Raw genomic sequence first — 19,288 nt, forward strand, 5'->3', positions numbered from 1 at the left:
ACTGAATCTTGTTTGTAATATTCTTACTGGGCTTAGAAGCTCACCACTTATGATGTTGTTGATTAATTCAATTAAAGATAGAAAGGTCGGTGGTGAGTGGGACCTAGGAGCTTCGTGATGTACTCGTGAGGACCATATAGTCGAGGAAGATCAAGCGGGCCTATTTTTATTAAAGCATGTTTCTTTTAAAGTTTTATTTAATGTTGCTCATTTTAGTATGCTAAAGACAATTATTTTATTTTTGTAAAACCATGGATCCATTTACTTATTTAAATTTTCATTCAATAAAATAGCAATGTTTATGATTATGATCCAACGCTATGTTCTCGATAATTTATTAGAAATTAGGGCGTTACAAACAGTTTACTCATGGTTGCTAAATAAATAGATTAATAATAAAATTCAGCAAGTAACATAGAATTATAAAATGACCAATAAAACTTTAATAATATACCGACAATACATGGATAGGTCTAACATGATTTCTAACATCTTATGCAAGTCCCTAATAATCCTTAATCTTATTTATGCATTTAGAACAATAACACACCATGCAATATAGCTTAGGTCGAAATACACATAGGACTTAACAACTAAGTTTACCACAAAATCACATCATGCTTCTTTATTTGAGTATCAAGAGAAAATAAATAAAATAAAATAAACAACTAGAACCCATTTCATTTTAGAGATTTATAGTGCCTTAATGGAAAATAAGAACTATTACAACTCTAAGCAAAAGAATACAAAAGACAAGATGATTAAATAAGTTTACAACTCTATTGCAAAAATACAAGTAAATATAGAAATAAAGAGATGAAAAAGTCGAAATCACAACTCTACGAAAAAAGTTACAAATAAACTAGTAATAGTAAAGCAAAGTAGGTAGAAAAGGATACAACTCTTATAGCAAGAGGAAATAGAATAAAGACAACAAGATAAAATAGAAGAAATAATAAACAAAAAGAATAATGAAATAAATCACTCTCACTTACACAACCAAAGTGAAGAGCATTGGGGATCACCAACTTGAACAAGGTTTACAACCTTTGTCCAAAATCTTATTTCCCCAATCTCAAAAACTAAGGGATTCTCTCAAAATTTGAAATAGCTCTCTGGAATAATCAAGTCTTCTGGTGTATTTCTAGCCAAGTGCTCTAGTGGATAGAAATAGCGTATTCATACAAGTGGGCATTAGGCTCCTATTTATAGAGTTTGAGATACCCTTTGAAATTCAAATTCCACCAACCCTCATGGTTGTTACTAATGTTTAATTAGATGTTTATGGAATTAAAATAGCGATTTGGGAGTTATTTTGGATGTTATAACCGTTCATATTGGAAAATTTTGAAAAAAGAAATTGGTTGTCAACACCCCTGGCCGCGGCCAGGAGTATCAGTGGTCGCGGCCACTGGCCTCTGTCCCCCAGACCGCAGTTAGGGATAATCAGTGGTCGCGACCACAGTGAAAATTTCAGCCTCCAACTTTCAGTTTTCCAAAAAATGACTCAATCTCTTCCCACATGATTTTGTAACCTCCATACACCTAATGGGAGTTAAAAACATGTCTCCAATAGCCATATTACATGATGGCTTTGTAAAATCCAAACTCAAATGTGTAACATACAATCTACACATTATTGGGTAATAATTTAGAGTTACAAATTTGTAACTGACTTTGTAACTCCAAAATATGTCACATTTGGGCACACACATGTGTCCAATTATGTAACTCTCAATAATATGTTACATGGTCTGAAAATCACATTTGTGTGACAAATCAAATTTTTTCACATTATTTAATCTAATAATATAATATTATTAAATAATCGCTTTTTGTAACAATTATTTAATCAATCAAACATTATATTAAAATGTCTTTCGACTTGAATTTTACCTTTGTGTAATTATCACAAAGTTTGTTGAAATATTGGTTACCGAAACATTGAACAATTATTCCTTGATAACAAATCAGTGATAACACACACACCTTTGCTATGTTCACTTGAGACTTGAATGTCTCTCTTTTTCACCATTAATGGTCATGTGAACATTCCATTCATAGATTTTTCTTTAGAATGACTCCCAATCCTCATGAGGGGTGGCACCACCCATAGGTCTAGATATGTAGAACTCTTACAGTATTTTGTTAACCTATAATACTTGTCTTTTCAAGACTGAGTTCAATTAGAAAACTATTCAATTTTAACCCTCATTTGGTGACACACTAGTACTCATATCTTAGATGGGAAAAAGTTTTGTGTACTACTACTACTCAATTGATTGACTTGTTATTACCTATTGAACCTAGTACTAACTTGGTTACTAGTATTAAAATGGGTTACCATCAATCGTGAATCTCTTTAGGGAGTCTAAGTCTCATTACTTGAGATGTAGAAATGATTCAATTTTAGTCATTTCTAAACACTCTCATTATTTTATTTAAACTTTGTTGCTAGCTATAGTTTGATTAAAATTGTTACACCATTAAAATACAGATTTTGACCAAAGTAAAATCCCCCATATTTTATACTTCAATATCCAAGATAAACATTTTTTTGAATATTAATTCTAGAAACCTCTTGTTTCTAAATTCTCCTTTATGTTTTAAATTTATTCCTTCTTCAATCAAAAAAAAAACAATAACTTTAGACATCAAGCATGTCTAGATTTATCTATTCTATACACATATCGCCAAAGTGATTTAGAATGTGGAATTCTAAGTCACCCATATTTCCATATGCGGTCTTCCATGAACTCTGCATCCAAGGCTCTATCAAGGTTCTCAGTGTAACTGTCTATCCCCACACTACTCAACTTGACGTCTCTGGCTATCATCGGTTTCAATCCCATAATGAAGCGTTCTATCCTCATCGCTTCCGTCATAACTATTTCAGGTGCAAACCTAGTCATTCTGTCAAATTGTTGTGCGTATTCTGTGATAGTATGGTTCCCTCGAACTAGCATAACGAACTCGTCGACTGTGGTGACCATGACTCCAGCACTATAATACTTCTTATTGAAGGCCAACAGGAAGTCATTAAAAGTCATAGTGGCTAAGTCTCAAGTATTTTTTATGACGTCTCATCAGATTCTCGCATCCTTCTTCAATAATTGGGATGCAAAGGATATCCTCTCCTGGTCATTTAATTCCATGTGTTTAAAGATAGCCTCCATCGAATTGAGCCAATCTTAGGCCTCCAAGGGATCTGGTTTCCACTCAAAGTTTGGTGGGGATTGTTTCTTGAACCTCTCATACACTTGTTCAAATCCATGAATTTGTACCACTAGACCTACATGCACCTAAAGATCTTGGAAACCCATCCCTTTTCTTCTCCTTTCCATCTTTCTTTCTCTTTTCCCTTCTTTTTTTCGTGCTCCCTTTTCTATTTTTCTCTCCAAATTTTTGTAGCCACACAACATGGATTCCCTAGGCTCACTTGTCTTCTATTTATAGTTCCCTAGTGACCTAACCCTAAGGAAAAACCCAAGTGTGAAAACTCAAATCCTATCCCACAAATTAAGCTAAATCCCACCATTTCCTCTCCTTACACCTCACCTAAACCATATTTGCATGTAAAGACAACCCAAGAGATAAGCGTTGTCATCTTATCCTAAAAGATGACAACCCATTTCCTTTTCCTTTTATTTTCTTAAATAAAATGAAATAAAAATAAAACAAGCCCACTCACATACACACAATTTCGGCACACACCCACACTCTAAATAAATAAAAATACAATCTATTCTAATCACATAATGTTGTCACACTTAAAATAAATGTAACACTAACAATTAAACACACATTACACAATTATTCTAAATAATCAATTAAATCCTAATCCACACAAAACAAACACTTCAATTATTTTTTTAAAGTAAAAAAATTAACTAAAACATAACAATTAAATAAAAAAAAATTGATCACTACAATCTACCCTCCGTAAAAAGAATTTCGTCCTTGAAATTGTCCCTTACCAAACAACTCGGGGTAGCGTTCCCTCATGTCCTCTTCCAATACCCAGATTGCCTCTCTAGTTGAACAATTCTTCCACAGGACCTTCACTAGCGAAATCTTCTTTAACATCAATTCCTTGACTCCTGCCTCTAAGAGTTCAACTAGTTGCTCATCATAACTTAAGTACTGCTTCAGTTCCAATAGTTCATAACTCAACACGTGGGAGGGAACGGGTACATACTTCCTCAACATGGAAATATGGAACACATTATACGTCTCAGCGAGTGCTGGTGGTAAAGTCAAGCGATAAGCAACTTGCCCAACTTTCTCCAAAATCTCAAATGGACCTATATACCTTGGGTTTAGCTTTCTCTTCTTCCCAAAATGCATGACCCGTTTCATAAGTGAGACCCTCAAAAACACCTGATCACCTAAAGAGAATTCCAACTCTCTTCTCTTAAGATCTGTATAGCTTCTCTGTCTACACTGAGCAGTCAACATCCTCTGCCGAATCTTGGCGACTACTTCAGTGGCCTCTCTCACTGCTTCTCTACCTAGAATCTGTTTCTCCCCCACCTCATCCCAATGTAGGGGTGTCCTGAATTTTCCTCCATATAACATTCCATATGGGGCCATCCCAATAGTAAACTGATATCTATTTTTATAAGAGAATTCTATTATAGGTAAATATCGACTCCATGATCCCGAAAAGTCAAGTGCACAAGAACTCAACATGTCCTCCAGAATCTATATTGTTCGCTCTGATTGACCATTTGTTTGGGGATGGAAGGCCATAATAAGTTTAAGCCTCATCCCCATAGCTCGTTGTAAACTCTTCCAAAACTTTGAAGTGAACACAGACCCTCTATCAAAGATTATAGATTTTGGCACTCCGTGTAATCGGATGATCTCACTTACATATAACTCTGCATATTTCTTCGATGTATAAGTTTTCTGAACAGGTAGGAAGTGAGATGACTTGGTGAGTCTATCGATTATCACCCAAGATGAATCATGTTTCTTTAGGGTCCTTGGAAATCCTACCACAAAGTCCATGGCTATGACTTCCCATTTCCATTCTGGGATACTGAGGGGTTGGAACAAACCTGTTGGTCTTTGGTGCTCTGCTTTAACCTGTTGACAAGTGAGACATGCATCACATACTCTGCTATGTTACGCTTCAATCCTGACCACTAGTATAATGCTTTTAAGTCATTGAACATTGTGGTAGAACCTGGATGCAGGGAATAAGGGGTAGTGTGAGCCTCTGACATGATGTTGTTTTTCAATTCCTTATCTACTGGCACACAAATTCGATCCTTATACAGTAACAATCCACCCTTGTACTTAGTGAAGTTTTTATCACTCCCTTCCTTGATTAGTGCTTCCTACCTAACCAAAGCCTCGTCCAGTTTATGCTTCGCCTTTGTTTGTTCAAGTAAGGTTGATTGCAGAGTTAAGCTTGATAAGCTCCAAGTAACTAATTCAATTCCACCTACTACCATTTCTTTCTCGAGTGGTGCCTCTATTTAACTTAGTGTTGAGAGAATCCCATAACTACGTCTACTCAAGGCGTCTACTACAAGGCTTGCCTTGCTTGGGTGATAACAGATCTCATAGTCATAGTCCTTTACTAACTCCAACCACCTCCTTTTGCCTCATATTCATCTCCTTCTGGGTGAGGAAATACTTTAGTCTCTTATGGTCTATGTATATCTTTTATATCTCTCCGTAATGGTGGTGCCTCCATATCTTAAGTGCAAATACTATCGCAACCAACTCTAAATCATGGGTAGGGTATCTCTGTTCATATTCTTTCAATGGTCTTGAGGTAAATAAGCCACTACTTTACCGTCTTGCATCAATACACATCCCAAGTCATTCTTGGAAGCATCACGGTATACTACAAACTTCCATTCTTCAGTTGCTACACACAACGCTAGAACTAATATAAACTTATTCTTCATTCTCTGAAATCTCTCTTCATACTTTTAACTCCAAGTATATTTCTAATTCTTTCTTGTCAAGTTGCTTAGGGGTACAGCAATCTTAGAAAACCCTTCAACAAATTTTCTGTAATACCTTGCCAACCTAAGAAACTTCTAACTTCTTAGGATGAGACCAATCTCAAATAGCCTCGATCCCCTGAGTTTGCAAGATACATCTGACATCCATTGTGAATCATGTTGTGTGCTTTTAAGGCCGAGATTATCGGTGTACGAAGTTTTGCTACGTCGCCCACAAAGGTGAACTATTCCTCATTTTCTAGCTTAAATTTCACTACTTTATTTCGACATTCGATGGTTGTTCCATACTTAACCAACCAATCAATACCAAGAATAACCTCATAGTCTGTTATGTCTAAATCGATCAATTATCCTGGACATATTCCGCCTTCAATATATGTTGGGGTTGCCGATATCACCCGAAGGTAACAACATAATAAATCCCTAACTAAAATCCCTATAGGGCACTCCTAGGCTATCTATCATTTCCACGAAAATAAAAGAATGTGTAGCTCCTGAATCAATAAGGACTTTACATAATTTACCAGCTATAGAGATCTGACCTGTTACAATGGTGTTACTGGCCTCGACTTGTCCTTGTGTCAATGCGAAGACTCGGGCTGGCACAAGATTGTCATTGCCTCTTTGTCTAGCCCCTGCCCCCATCTGTGGACAGTTTCTCTTTATATGACCTGCCTGACCACATTTGAAGCATTTCCCAGTGTTTTCCCTACACTCACCTGGGTGCTTACTGATAGGATATATTTTTAATACTTTTTAGCCTTAGTTTTATTACTTTTATTATTATTTTATATTTTTAGTTATTTTTATGTGTGGTTGTTGTATTTTTCAGGTTTTCATTTGTTACAAGGATATTTGAAATATTATCTTCAATTAAAATAAAAATGATAAAAGATACTTATTTGAATTGATTGGAGAGAATAAAGGAGAATTCAAACTTAAATTGTTGGAGAAATCTGAGATAGTTTCGGTATTTTGACCATGTCTCCTTACTCACATATATGATTTAAATTTTCTTTGTGGCATTCAAAAGATTATTCAAAGACCTACGAAAGCTTGTTTCATAAGAAAAGTCAAATTTGGGCATTTACTTGGTGATATTTGAGCTAAAAGATTACGGAAGCTAGAGTTACGGGATTTGAAATTCAAATGAAGATATTTTTTAGCATTATGAAGTTACAAGTGGAAACATCTAGAAAATTATTTTCACAACCTTATCACTATAAAAAAAAATGTTTTAGATTATTTCAGAGCTTTCTCTCTTCTCTCATCTCTCTTACTCCTCTCTCTCCTATCTCTTTCTCTCTTTCTATTATTTTCCATGAACTAATTTTCTTTTTAGGGTGTTAATGGATTCTTCTTGAAACCTTATAATTATCTAATACAATTTTTATGAATTTCCTATCAATATTTTGAATTGTTTAACTTGTGTTTAATGCTTGTGAATGTTTGATCACCATTTGCATGATCTATATGATTTTAAACTGAGATATGAGAAGTGAAGGATAAATATGCTATAGTCAAATAATCATAAATTTATATTAGACAAGAATACGTGTATGATTTGTGTAGCTTCGGGATTACGTGTTTAATGCATGTGATATGTTAATTTACAACAGAGATGTAGGAGATTTGCTTATTGTAGAGAATAATAAGTCCTGGAAAGAATATAATTTACCATTGTAATCTGCTTTCACGATAGAGATAAGAATTATTAAATTCAAATTAGAGAAGCATAGGTGGATAGTTGATGAAATTAATAACCCTATATTATTATCTGTTGAATTAGAATATCTATTATTGAGACTTTTATTGTTCTTGTTATTTTTTTTTATTTCTTTTAGTTTTAGTAAATTATATATTCATTAATCGTCAAATAAATTAGAAATAAAAATTAATTCATTGGCAATTAATATTCAATCCTCGTGGGAATGATACTCTATTTATCACTTTATTACTTGTTTACGATTACATATACTTGCATACATAAATTTCACAACACTTACGGTTACACTTCCGACAAAATGGGAACTCGACTCTCCGACCTGCTGGTTACTGTTGCCACTGCTCTTGGTTGCTGCTTTGGGCTTCTTGTCTGACGCACTTCCCTAACCCTCATGAAATTTTCTCTTGTTGTCACCCTGCCCTGAATGATTATTCCTTGTCTCTCTCTTAGCTGCCCCATCTTTCCAGATGCGGTCTTCCATGAACTTTGCATCCAAGGCTCTATCCAAGATCTTAGCATAACTATCTATCCCCACACTAGTCAAATTGATGTCTCTGGATATCATCAGTTTCAATCCATTAATGAGGCACTGGATCCTCATGGCTTCCGTCAAAACTATTTCAGGTGCAAACCTAGTCAATCTATCAAATAGTTGTGTGTATTCTGTGATAGTACGGTTCCCTTGAACTAGCGTAACGAACTCGTCGACCCTGGTGGCCATGACGGCAACACTATAATACTTCTTATTGAAGGCCAACACGAAGTCATTCCAAGTCATAGTGGCTAAGTCTCGAGTCTTTTTGATGACGTCCCATTAGATTCTCTCATCATTCTTCAGAAAGTGGGATGCATAAGATATCCTCTCCCGGTCATTTAATTCCATGTGTTCAAAGATAGCCCCACCGACTTTAGCCAATCTTCGGCCTCCAAGGGATCTGGTTTCCCCTCAAATTTGGGTGGCGGTTGTTTCCTGAACCTCTCATACACTTGTTCAAATCCATGAATTTGTACCCCTAGACCTACTGGCACCTAAAGATCTTGGAAACCCTTCCCTCTTCTCCTCCTTTCCAACTTTCTTTCTCTCTTTATCCTTCTCTTTTTCGTGCTCCCTTTTCTATTTTTCTCTCCAAATTTTGACAGCCACACAACAAGGATTCCCAAGGCTCCCATGTCTTCTATTTATAGTACCCTAGTGACCTAACCCTACGGAAAAACACAAGTTTGAAAAGCTCAAATCCTGTCCCACAAATTAAGCTATATTCCACCATTTCCTCTCATTACACCTCACCTAAATCCTATCTACATGTAAACACAACCCAAAAGATAAGTCTTGTCATCTTATCCCATTAGATGACAACCCATTTTTTTTCCTTTTATTTTTCAATTTAAATGAAATAAAAATAAAACAAGTCTACACAGATACACACAATTTCGTCACACACACACACTCTAAATAAAAAAAAAAAGAGGCTACCTATTCTAATCACATAATGTTGTCACATTTAAAAAAAAATGTAACACTAATAATTAAACAAACATTACACAATTATTCCAAATAATCCATTAAATCCTAATTCACACAAAACAAACACTTCAATTATTTTATAAAAATCAAACAATTAACTAAAATATAACAATTAAATAAACAAAATAAATTAAAATTTTGGATCACTACACTTAATAAAAATAACCATTCCATCAACCATAGACATGATTATGAAAATTCTAATTAAATATCACAAATCCACAACAAGAAAAGAGAAGAAAAAAATTGCTCTTAGAATTAAGAATAAGGAGGAGAATTAGAATATCACTATAAATCAACATGCTTACCCTTAGGGATTTCAAAATCCTATTTCTCATCTTCTTTCTTTTTTTCTTTCCCTCCTTTCTTTCTCTAGCCTCACGAGCTCTCTCTCCCTTCCTTCTCCCTCTAGGTTATTCCTCCTCATCATTTAGTCGAAGCACTAGCACCCATTGACCTCTATTCACACTTGGTTTCCTTTTTGTTGATTCCCACTCCAAGATTCATGCCATTAGACAACTAGGACTTGATTACATTGTCCACAAAAATGGAAACCTCCAACCTTATCAAATCCTAGCCTTGACTGCCCCTCATCCTCTCTCTCTCTCTCTCTCTCTCTCTCTCTCTCTCTCTCTCTCTCTCTCTCTCTCTCTCTCTCTCTCTCTCGGCCATGTAAGCCCATTCACACTCATTACCCAAATATCCAACTTTCTTAAATGACTACAAGTCTACATATAAAACTTACCACTTATTTTCTTATTTTCTCTTTTTATAATAATAACAAATAAAAAAGGAAAATATATTATTGTACGGCACAACTTTTTTTTATTTAATTAATTTTGTGCTTTAATTTTTTTATTTAATAATTGTTAAGTGTTAGGAAATTATTTTAATTGTTTGAATTGTTTGGTAGAAATTATGTGAATTTATTTTGTTAATTGTTTTATTTAATATATTAATTTGTAAGTAAATGAGTTTTGGTTGTATGCACCTAGGTGCATGGTAAGTAGCGAAGCACTTGAGCAATTGGGTGTGTGCATTGTGAGGAACAACTTTCCTAATAGGCAGCAGAATTGTGTGATGGGTTGGCCCAGTGTACAACAAAAATTTTGTAACATATTTAAACAACTTTTAAATATGTGGATCCATTAATATACATTCATTAATCATAAACAAGAAAAGAATAAAGAACATACATTTTGATGCCTATCAAGTGTCCTTGTTATCTTTTCGTAAAATAAACTATCCTCATATGCAAGTTGCTCCCAGGTACTCACACCAAGATCTTTCACAGCGTTCTCTACGCCTCAAGAAGTGTGTGGGCACTAAGAGAATAAAGGATGGTATATTTCTGATTCAACTTGATGAAATTAACACATGAGATCAAGAGAATAGGCCTGAGATTGGTTTTGTATCTTTTCAGGGAGAGATGGAAAGTATCGTTCTGTTCTTAGAGAGAATAATCGAGTAATGAGTATATTTGTCATTTTCTGATAAGTCTAACTTATGTAGAAAATATTTAAATTTAAAAAATAAATATGTAACCAATTTCAATTTATCTTTTAATTAATTAATTATCTTATTAATGAAAATATCAAAACTATCTTTTTGAATTTTTCATTAATTACTTAATTAAATAAATAAAAGTAAAAAATCAATTCCCTGATTTCTATAACTGCACGCCACACACAGTCCAGGAACTGTTTGTGTCGTGCAGCACCCTATAAAACAGGGGAATGTGGTTTTTCCATAATCATTTAATTATTTATTCAAACTAGCCTATCAGATAAAATCCAACAACTTGATAATTAATTCAAATTTGAATCTATTATCTGTTTAACTAATTATCATAAATAATTAATTATTTGAATAAATATTAATTATTTTAAATTCAATCCAATTTGAACTTGTCAGATTATTATCTCCCACTCAAATAAAGATATATAATTAATTCTACTAACTAATTAAAACTAATTTTAATTAAATATTAATTTCAAATATTTAATATTCATTTTATTTTATTTTTGAAAATTATAATAAATTAATTATTTATATAATTTCAAAAATTATACAATAATTAATTGTCAAAATTTGATAATTACAACTAATCTGTAATTAATTAATTAATCACTATTATCACATAATTGCATATTTGGCCCGAAGAACAAAATTCTTCTTCAATATGTCTTTCTACCATACCCTTTATATCGACTCTTGCCTTGAATAGTGTTGATAGGGCCGTTGTGGGGACCTATCGACCTATAATTCCAAGCTCTAATAAATTTGTGATTATTAATTAAACTCTTTAATTAAATAATCTTAATTTATTATTCTGATGATTACTCCACTATAAATATGAGAGTGCACTCTTGTAATTATAGACATTTCATTTACTGAGTCCTTTATAACAATAAAGCGTCCATCGATATAATCATTACATACAAATTAACCCTCTAATAATGGTTCATAAATAACCAGAAATAAAATTACTGTTTTACCCTTTTAATTATATCTTGTTTCCTTAAGTACCATCGAATTTACTAGTGAAGGTTAATTCATAACCAAATTATGAATTTAAGTTGAATAACCTTTCAGTCCCAAAAGTCAACCCTTAAGAGAACCATTATTCAATCTCTTATGAGAAGGTATAGATTCCTTATCTGTATATTATGTTCCCAGCCATTTACATTAATGAGTTCAAAAAACAAAAGTTTATAGCCTGATCATTCTGACAAACCCTAACAAGTGAATCAAAGAACTCATGTAAAATAAATAGGAGTTCATAGTAACTTCAGGATTAAGATCTATTTGTATATGGTCATCAGTTGATATATTTAATTAATACGTTGAAATGGTATTTAACTATGTATTAATAAACATATCTGGTCCAGTTCTATATATTCTCTAATATATAAAGCACCTCCACTAAAGTGTCCTACTAAACTAGTAATCCGGATCTAGATCACATGTACTCATAATACTAGTGGACCATACTTGCAGTAATTAATCTAAAGATTACATAACTTTATTTTACTGCGAACTATTCAAGTTCATTTATCTCAATCACAATCCTCCCGTACCAATACGTGGTTGAGATCACATATATGAACTTATGAATTTTTCTGATATTTACTTAATATTATCACTAAATAATATAGTCCATAAAATATATCCATACCAAATTCAATTTATTTATTTATTTCTTAAAAACAATGTCTACTACATATGCTTTAAGGGCACAATTCCCAACATGCATGTACATGGTTGCATGGTGAGCATGCAATAGTTTTTCCTACACATAATTTTTTTTTTATTTAAGAAATTTAAAAGAAAAAGGGAATAAAAAAGAGAGGGCGTGGGAAGAGAGTGGGAAAAGAAAGATTATTTTCCCTATTTAGTTTGAAATTTAAATAAATGAATTAGATGATATTAGTTCAATTGGGTAAGAAAAGGTTGTCATCTTTTAATTTATTCCATTAATTCCTTTTATTTACGAAAAAAATCAAAATAAATTAAAAGAAATTAAGATTTGGCAAACCTTCCCATTCACATTAGGCTAATTTATGTTTCTCTTAGGTTAAATAACAAGGAAAGAAAAAAATAAGAAGAGCTTGTGTGACTGGCAGCTAGAGAGAGAGAGAAAGAGAGAGAAAGGGTGTGTGAGAGCTAGAGAGAGAAGGAGAGAAAGGAAGAACGAAAGAGAGAGAGAGAGAGAGAGAGAGAGAGAGAGAGAGAGAGATCGCAAAAGAATAAGAGAAAGAAGGGAGGAGGGATTTGAAATTCTTGGTATGTATGATCTTGATTTTTTATTTTATTTATGCTTATTCCTCTAAACATGTTCTTCCCCCTCATCGCTAAGTTTTCTTCTTTCTCTTTGCTTGTGGTTCGAAATTGGTGGTAGGGTATTCAAGGTGATTGTACACTAGGGTTCTTGTCACTATTGTGTTCTTCCTTCTACAATCAAGAGAGGTAATGGATCCACTTTTATATTTGTGTTTAATTTGGAATTAAAGATGGTTTATGGTTTTTGAATATGGATTGATATTGATAAGGAAACTATGTTGATCTCTTGTTATTGGTGTTGTTTTGATCTTAAAGTTTTGAGCATGGTGATCTTGATGATATGACACCTAGGGTTTTTCCCTATGTTTTGGTTGCTATGGTTTTCATGTTCTATGAAAAAGCATGCAAGGATGATGGTAGATACATGCAAGGGTTTTGGTTTTTGATATACTAATATATGATGATGATTATCTTTATATTTTAAACATGAAAAGATTTGTTGATTTTGGGCTATGAGGGTTTCGGCCTAGGGTAAATTTCTATAACATGTTTGATTCATTTTTGTTTTTTTTTTTAATTTGATGTCACTTGTGATCTTAGAAACATGTTAGGTTATTTTCAAGATTCTAAATGGGTATAAGTTCCTTTAAAAATGTTAATTTGGTTTTGTATGTAAAAATGTTAGGTTCTTGATGCTTGAATAGTTTTTCTTCTTGGAATACTTGAATGGTAGGAATATGTTAGGTGACATACTTAAACATGATTAAAAGTATGTTTTTTTTATTATTTATGCTTGCTGTTTTTTTTTTATGGTGATGTTCAATCAATGATTTCAAAATATACACAAGTATGCCCAAAATAATATTTTAGAACCTATGTAAACAAGAGATAGATATTTTTCATTGTAATGAGACTTTTCAACTAATTAAAAACATGCATTTTTTTGTATTTTATGAAAGAAATCTAGTGGATGATTTAAGTGTGTGATTTTAATTAAATAAAATAATCGCTGGAAAATTTTGGTTAATAGGAAAAAAAATGAGATAAGTAAAACAAGTGTATCAAATAAATTAAACCTTAAGCTATGTATATGCTAAATGTGATATTTTCAAAATTTAAATATGTATTTTCACACTTATATATATATATGGAAGACTTCTCAATGGTTACCACCCATAGATGGGTACTAACAATTATGATGATTTGATAACATAGTGACTTGGTATAGCAAGTCACCAACAGGTAAATATTTTTTTTCTACATTAATTTCGAATTTAGTTATTTTTCTTTTGCCATAATTAATGTTGTGTCCAACCAATGAGAGATACTAGCTATATTTAAAAATTGACATGTATATATATATATATATATGTGTGTGTGTGTGAAAAGAATATGGTTTAAATTCAATTTTGTGATTTTAAACAAATAAATCGCTTGCTGGAATTTTTGGTTTATTAAGAGAAAAATGTTTAAGATAAGTTTGTCATACACTCCAATAAATTAAGTCTTAGATTTTATATATGAAAATGTAATTTTTCCACTCTATTTATGTATTTTCACATTTGTAAATATGCATTTTTTTTAGATAAGTAAATTAATTTTTCTAAAAGAAAACAAGAACTTTATTTAGTCATTATAGGTAACTACAAATTTTGTCACAATCTTTAAAATGCTATTTAAATAATAGATGAAATTATTATTTCATGAGAAATTAAAAGGCTAAATGAATTATCTTATAAAATTAAATACTTTATAATAAAATTTTGTATGACAAATGTGTCGTTAAAGAAATAATTAAATGGTAAATAATTTTGCTTGTTGAATTTTTAGAGAAGAAGCAATGAGATAAGCAAATAGAAATTATTGATTTAAAACGTTAAATTTTAAGAATACTCACACGTATGCATGTTACATGCAACTGTATTTTTACGTTAAAAAATACGCGTATTATTCAAACATGTGATTTTTATGCTGTAACCATGAAGGATTGATTGGTAGAAATAGCATTATTTTTTTTATGATTTTATGTATGGCATGGGGTATCCTATGAACGAATAAACAATCAATATTATTTTCAATTACGTCAGTGGGAATTCATTTTTTTTAATATCGCATAAAGACACATTATTTTATTTTCAACTATTGGGCCCAAACTTGCATTTTTTATCAAAAGGTCTCACTGAGTTTTTCCTTAAAGTGGAATTTTTCTATTATCTATGAGTTGGGTGACGTTTTTATAAAGTAATAGATTAGAGCTCTTAACAATTATGCATAGAAAATTTATGCATGCTCACCATGCATACCATGCAAACGCACACACACAAGTGTTGGGGAGCATTTCTACTAACCATGCACATTAGTGCACACAACCAAAACTCAAGAACTCACATTTACAATTAATTAAATTAATTAATTAACAAATAAAATCACACTTTTTCAATAAAAAAATAACAAATACAATTAACACTTAACAATTATAAATTCAAATAAAGCTCAAAATTAAATAAATATTTTTAAAAAAATTAGTGCAGTACAAGCTCAAATAGTTATCCTATAAAGATAAAGTTGTGACTTTAGAAGGTGATCCAATCATGATCTTATATTACTAAATATCTTAATTATTAAATAGCATCACACCAAGCATACATAATTATGACATAAGGAAAAGTTCTCATGTCCCTAGTCACCTCGAACACCAATAGTATCGCAGAGTCTCAGATAATTGCACAATAGGTTTTCAATTGATACAATAGAGAGTTTATAAGGGGATTCGGTCCCAACTAATATTACTAGATAACATTGCACCAAGCATAACTAATTATGACATAATGAACTATTCCCATGTACCCTAGACAACCAATACTACCGCTAGAGTCTCACATAGTTGTCCTACAAAGTAAGACATAGTAGTGAATTTAAAAGAGGATCTGATCTCGAAAAAATATTACTTCATAACATTGCACTAAGATATAGTAGTGAATTTAGAAGGGGGTCTGATCCTTAAAAAATATTACTAGATAACATTGCACTAAGCAGGCATACATAAACAAATAACAGATAGGCATACTTCAGATAATACAAGTATGCATACATATTAATAATATATTTCAATCACTTAAATTCAAACATACTAATAACCACGTTCCTTAATGGGGTCGAGCCCTAACTACGCATATAATGCAAACAATAATACTTCATTAAACAATTATCCAGATACAGAGAATTCAAGCATGCTTAATCAACGAGCACAATCATAATCTTAATCATGTTCATTCTCAGGGGCACGAACCCTATTTATTATTATATTTAACAACTGGGCCAAGCCCTAATAACATATATCATGTATTGGGTGTCGTTTTCTTACCTCTTGTCCGAGTGCATTGTATAATAAGAACGACCCTCGAGCACGATCCCAGTAATAAGCCCCTAGTGATAACCTAGTCATGACTACTATATAGATTCCCATCAATAACGAGTGAATAAAGCTTCTGAACTGAGTCCTAGCCTCCGGGACGTCGAATTCTACTTAATCGGGCAATAGAATCGATCTTGAGCCCTTATGTTTGAGTTCCCGCACTCAAAACCTTCCCGGGGATCGAAATCCCTACAAGTGTTGCGTCCCAAGGCAAAAGAGTTGTGGCCCACCCAAAGTCAGAGAGCCCAAGGGCTCTCCTCTGGACATACGTACCTCGACGCGCCCCTACAAGCGTCGCAGCTCAAATGGAGGTTCAACAACTCCTCCTTCTCCCTTTGTTCATGAGAGACGCGGCGCCCCAACAATAGGGCTGCGGCTCGACAAGAAAATCCAAATTTTCTCTTCGTTTCTTCAAGCCAAATCTCACCAAAAACCTATCCAAACATAGCGAAATCCCAAAAGTAAAGTTTCCAATCAACTCAACACTTAAATACCCACAAAACCCAAACTTAAACTTGGACAAAACCTAACCAAATCTCAAAATTCATAATTGAGTTTTCATTACTCTAAAACTTAGCTAAAGCCAGAAAAACATAGAGAATTAAGGCTAGAAATATATACCTTTGTCACCCAAAACAATGCTAAACTTCTCCCCAAGCAATTCTGAGCCTAAGCTAGCTTTGATTCCTTTTAAATCGCAAGAAATTCCCAAAGAATTGAGAGAGGGAGAGAGTATACATGAGAGAGAGAATGTTGAGAGAGTTTGTATTTCTGTGTTATTCTGTTTATATTAGGTTACTTAGAGTTCAAGTAACTCTAAGTAAATCCGAGGCTCGGGGTACCAAAAACTTCCCCGAGGGTAAAATGGTCAAAATTCCCAGAATTCCCTCCTAATCTCACTAACTACCTAATAACCCAAACATGAACTAAATACCAAAATATCCCTTGACTCACCATGAGTCGGGTATTTGATCCCGTTGTGACTTTCCCGCTTACTTGCTCCCTAGGATAGCCTCATGTCGAGTAACCCAAATATACCCACATAATAATGTGGTCTCAAACATATATCACATATATGCACATATATTCCAAATATGCCCGTAACGGGCCAAATTACGAAAATTGTTCTTCTAATAAGAAATGGACCCACATGCATATTTAATACCTGTAAACATGCACATCTAGTCATGTTATAATATAACTCAAGTAATCATATCGTGATACACATATATAACACATAAATTGTAACATCGTGTGTTTTGAACACCCGTTAATAGCTGGTTGGAGCCGGTGAAGAATTATGTGGAATATTATTTTGATAAATGATATTATATGAATTTGAGATGATTAGTGAATTTTATTGTAGAGTCCAAGAACTTTAATTAGCTAGTTAGATAGTAGAAATAATAGTAATAGCTAGTAGTAGTTATAGTATGTTTATTACGGTGGATTTTATAAGTTTAACCTATAGTTTAAGAATATTAATTATAACCTAAGTTTTGATTAATATGACTGATTATGAAGATGATATTTATTATACCATAAGGTTTAGATAGACCCAATAAGACATTAACACTTGTCATGTGTATGTTTAATGAGAAATTAAGTATTTTTTAGGAATAAGTTTATTAAGAGTAATATTTGAAAATCCTAGAGTCTGTCAACAGCTTTGAAATCGTTAAAGGACTTAGTCCAGGTTGTTTACTCAATTCAAATTAGGCTGAAAATGTGTAATTACGTGTATAATATTTCAGCGTATGCTGGTATATCACAGCTCTAGGGGGCGATATATCGCCACACGGGGATACGAAAAATACATAACTTCGCACGACCACCTCGACGAGCCTTGGGAATATGAGCCCAGGTGATATATCGCCTATGGTAGGCGATATATCGGCTCTAGGGATGTATTATCAAATGATTTTGAAATCGAGCTCATTTTAATCCTTAACCTCTTGATAAGTCCAAAATCTTTTTGACCAAGTCTTCAGCCTCTGCTGAACGATTATTCAAATGTTTTTCAATTAAAAAGCCATTATTTTATTCAAGCAAAATGAAGATCTTTTCATTCGTGAACTCTATAAATAGGACCTAGTACCCAGCCATTTATTCATTCATCAAGCTGAGTTCAGAGTCTACAAGCTGCTAGGTTTACTTTGGAGTGTTAAACACTTGGGTTAGGGTTATAAGCTTTATCATTATAAGCTTATTAAACACTTGGGAAGTAAGGTTCATAGTGTATTTCAGTTTTGAGGTGTAGTTCGGGTATAGCAATTTCAAAGGTATTCATATTCTTAGTTCTTTTCAGTATTGTTTCATTAGTTTTATAGTTTCTCTCTACTCAAAACCTAACTCGATATTCTTTATTCTTGGTTAGGCATCTAAGTTCTTTGAACTTGAGGTTCTTGTTGGTAAGTATCTTCCCAATGTTTTAGTTCATTCTTTTCATCTTTTTCTTTTAGAATACTCACCTTTCTCAATTATGGTTTTAGGAGTGTTCCAACCTTATTCTCATCATCCCAGTATTTTTGGTAAGGAAAATAGGATAGTTCTTATGTAATATGTGTTATGTTTACATAAAAGTGTTATAGTATGATTTTATGTGTTATGATATATGCATGTTTTAGGGCTTGTAGTTGTTATATAGCAAACCCTAACATTTTTATGTTTTGGGCTTATAGTTGTTATATAGCAAACCCCAACATTTTTATGTTTCTGGGGCTTATAGTTGCTTAACTAGCAAACCTCATTGTAATTTGAGGCTTATAGTTGCTTAGTTAGCAAACCCCAATAGTCACCATGTACATGGGTTAGAATTATGATATATGTGTTATAGTATATGATATACGTTCATA

At 32.8% G+C, this 19,288-nt stretch overlaps 1 protein-coding gene across 1 annotated transcript; it reads right to left on the bottom strand.

Moving 5' to 3' along the window:
• Nucleotides 1-3,933: 3,933 nt before the first annotated feature.
• Nucleotides 3,934-4,593, bottom strand: LOC133779606 (uncharacterized). The gene has a single exon (XM_062219548.1). The coding sequence runs from the start codon at nucleotides 4,591-4,593 to the stop codon at nucleotides 3,934-3,936; it is 660 nt and encodes a 219-aa protein (XP_062075532.1).
• Nucleotides 4,594-19,288: the final 14,695 nt, after the last annotated feature.

This window comes from Humulus lupulus, chromosome 5, assembly GCF_963169125.1.
Source record: "Humulus lupulus chromosome 5, drHumLupu1.1, whole genome shotgun sequence".
NCBI lineage: Eukaryota > Viridiplantae > Streptophyta > Magnoliopsida > Rosales > Cannabaceae > Humulus > Humulus lupulus.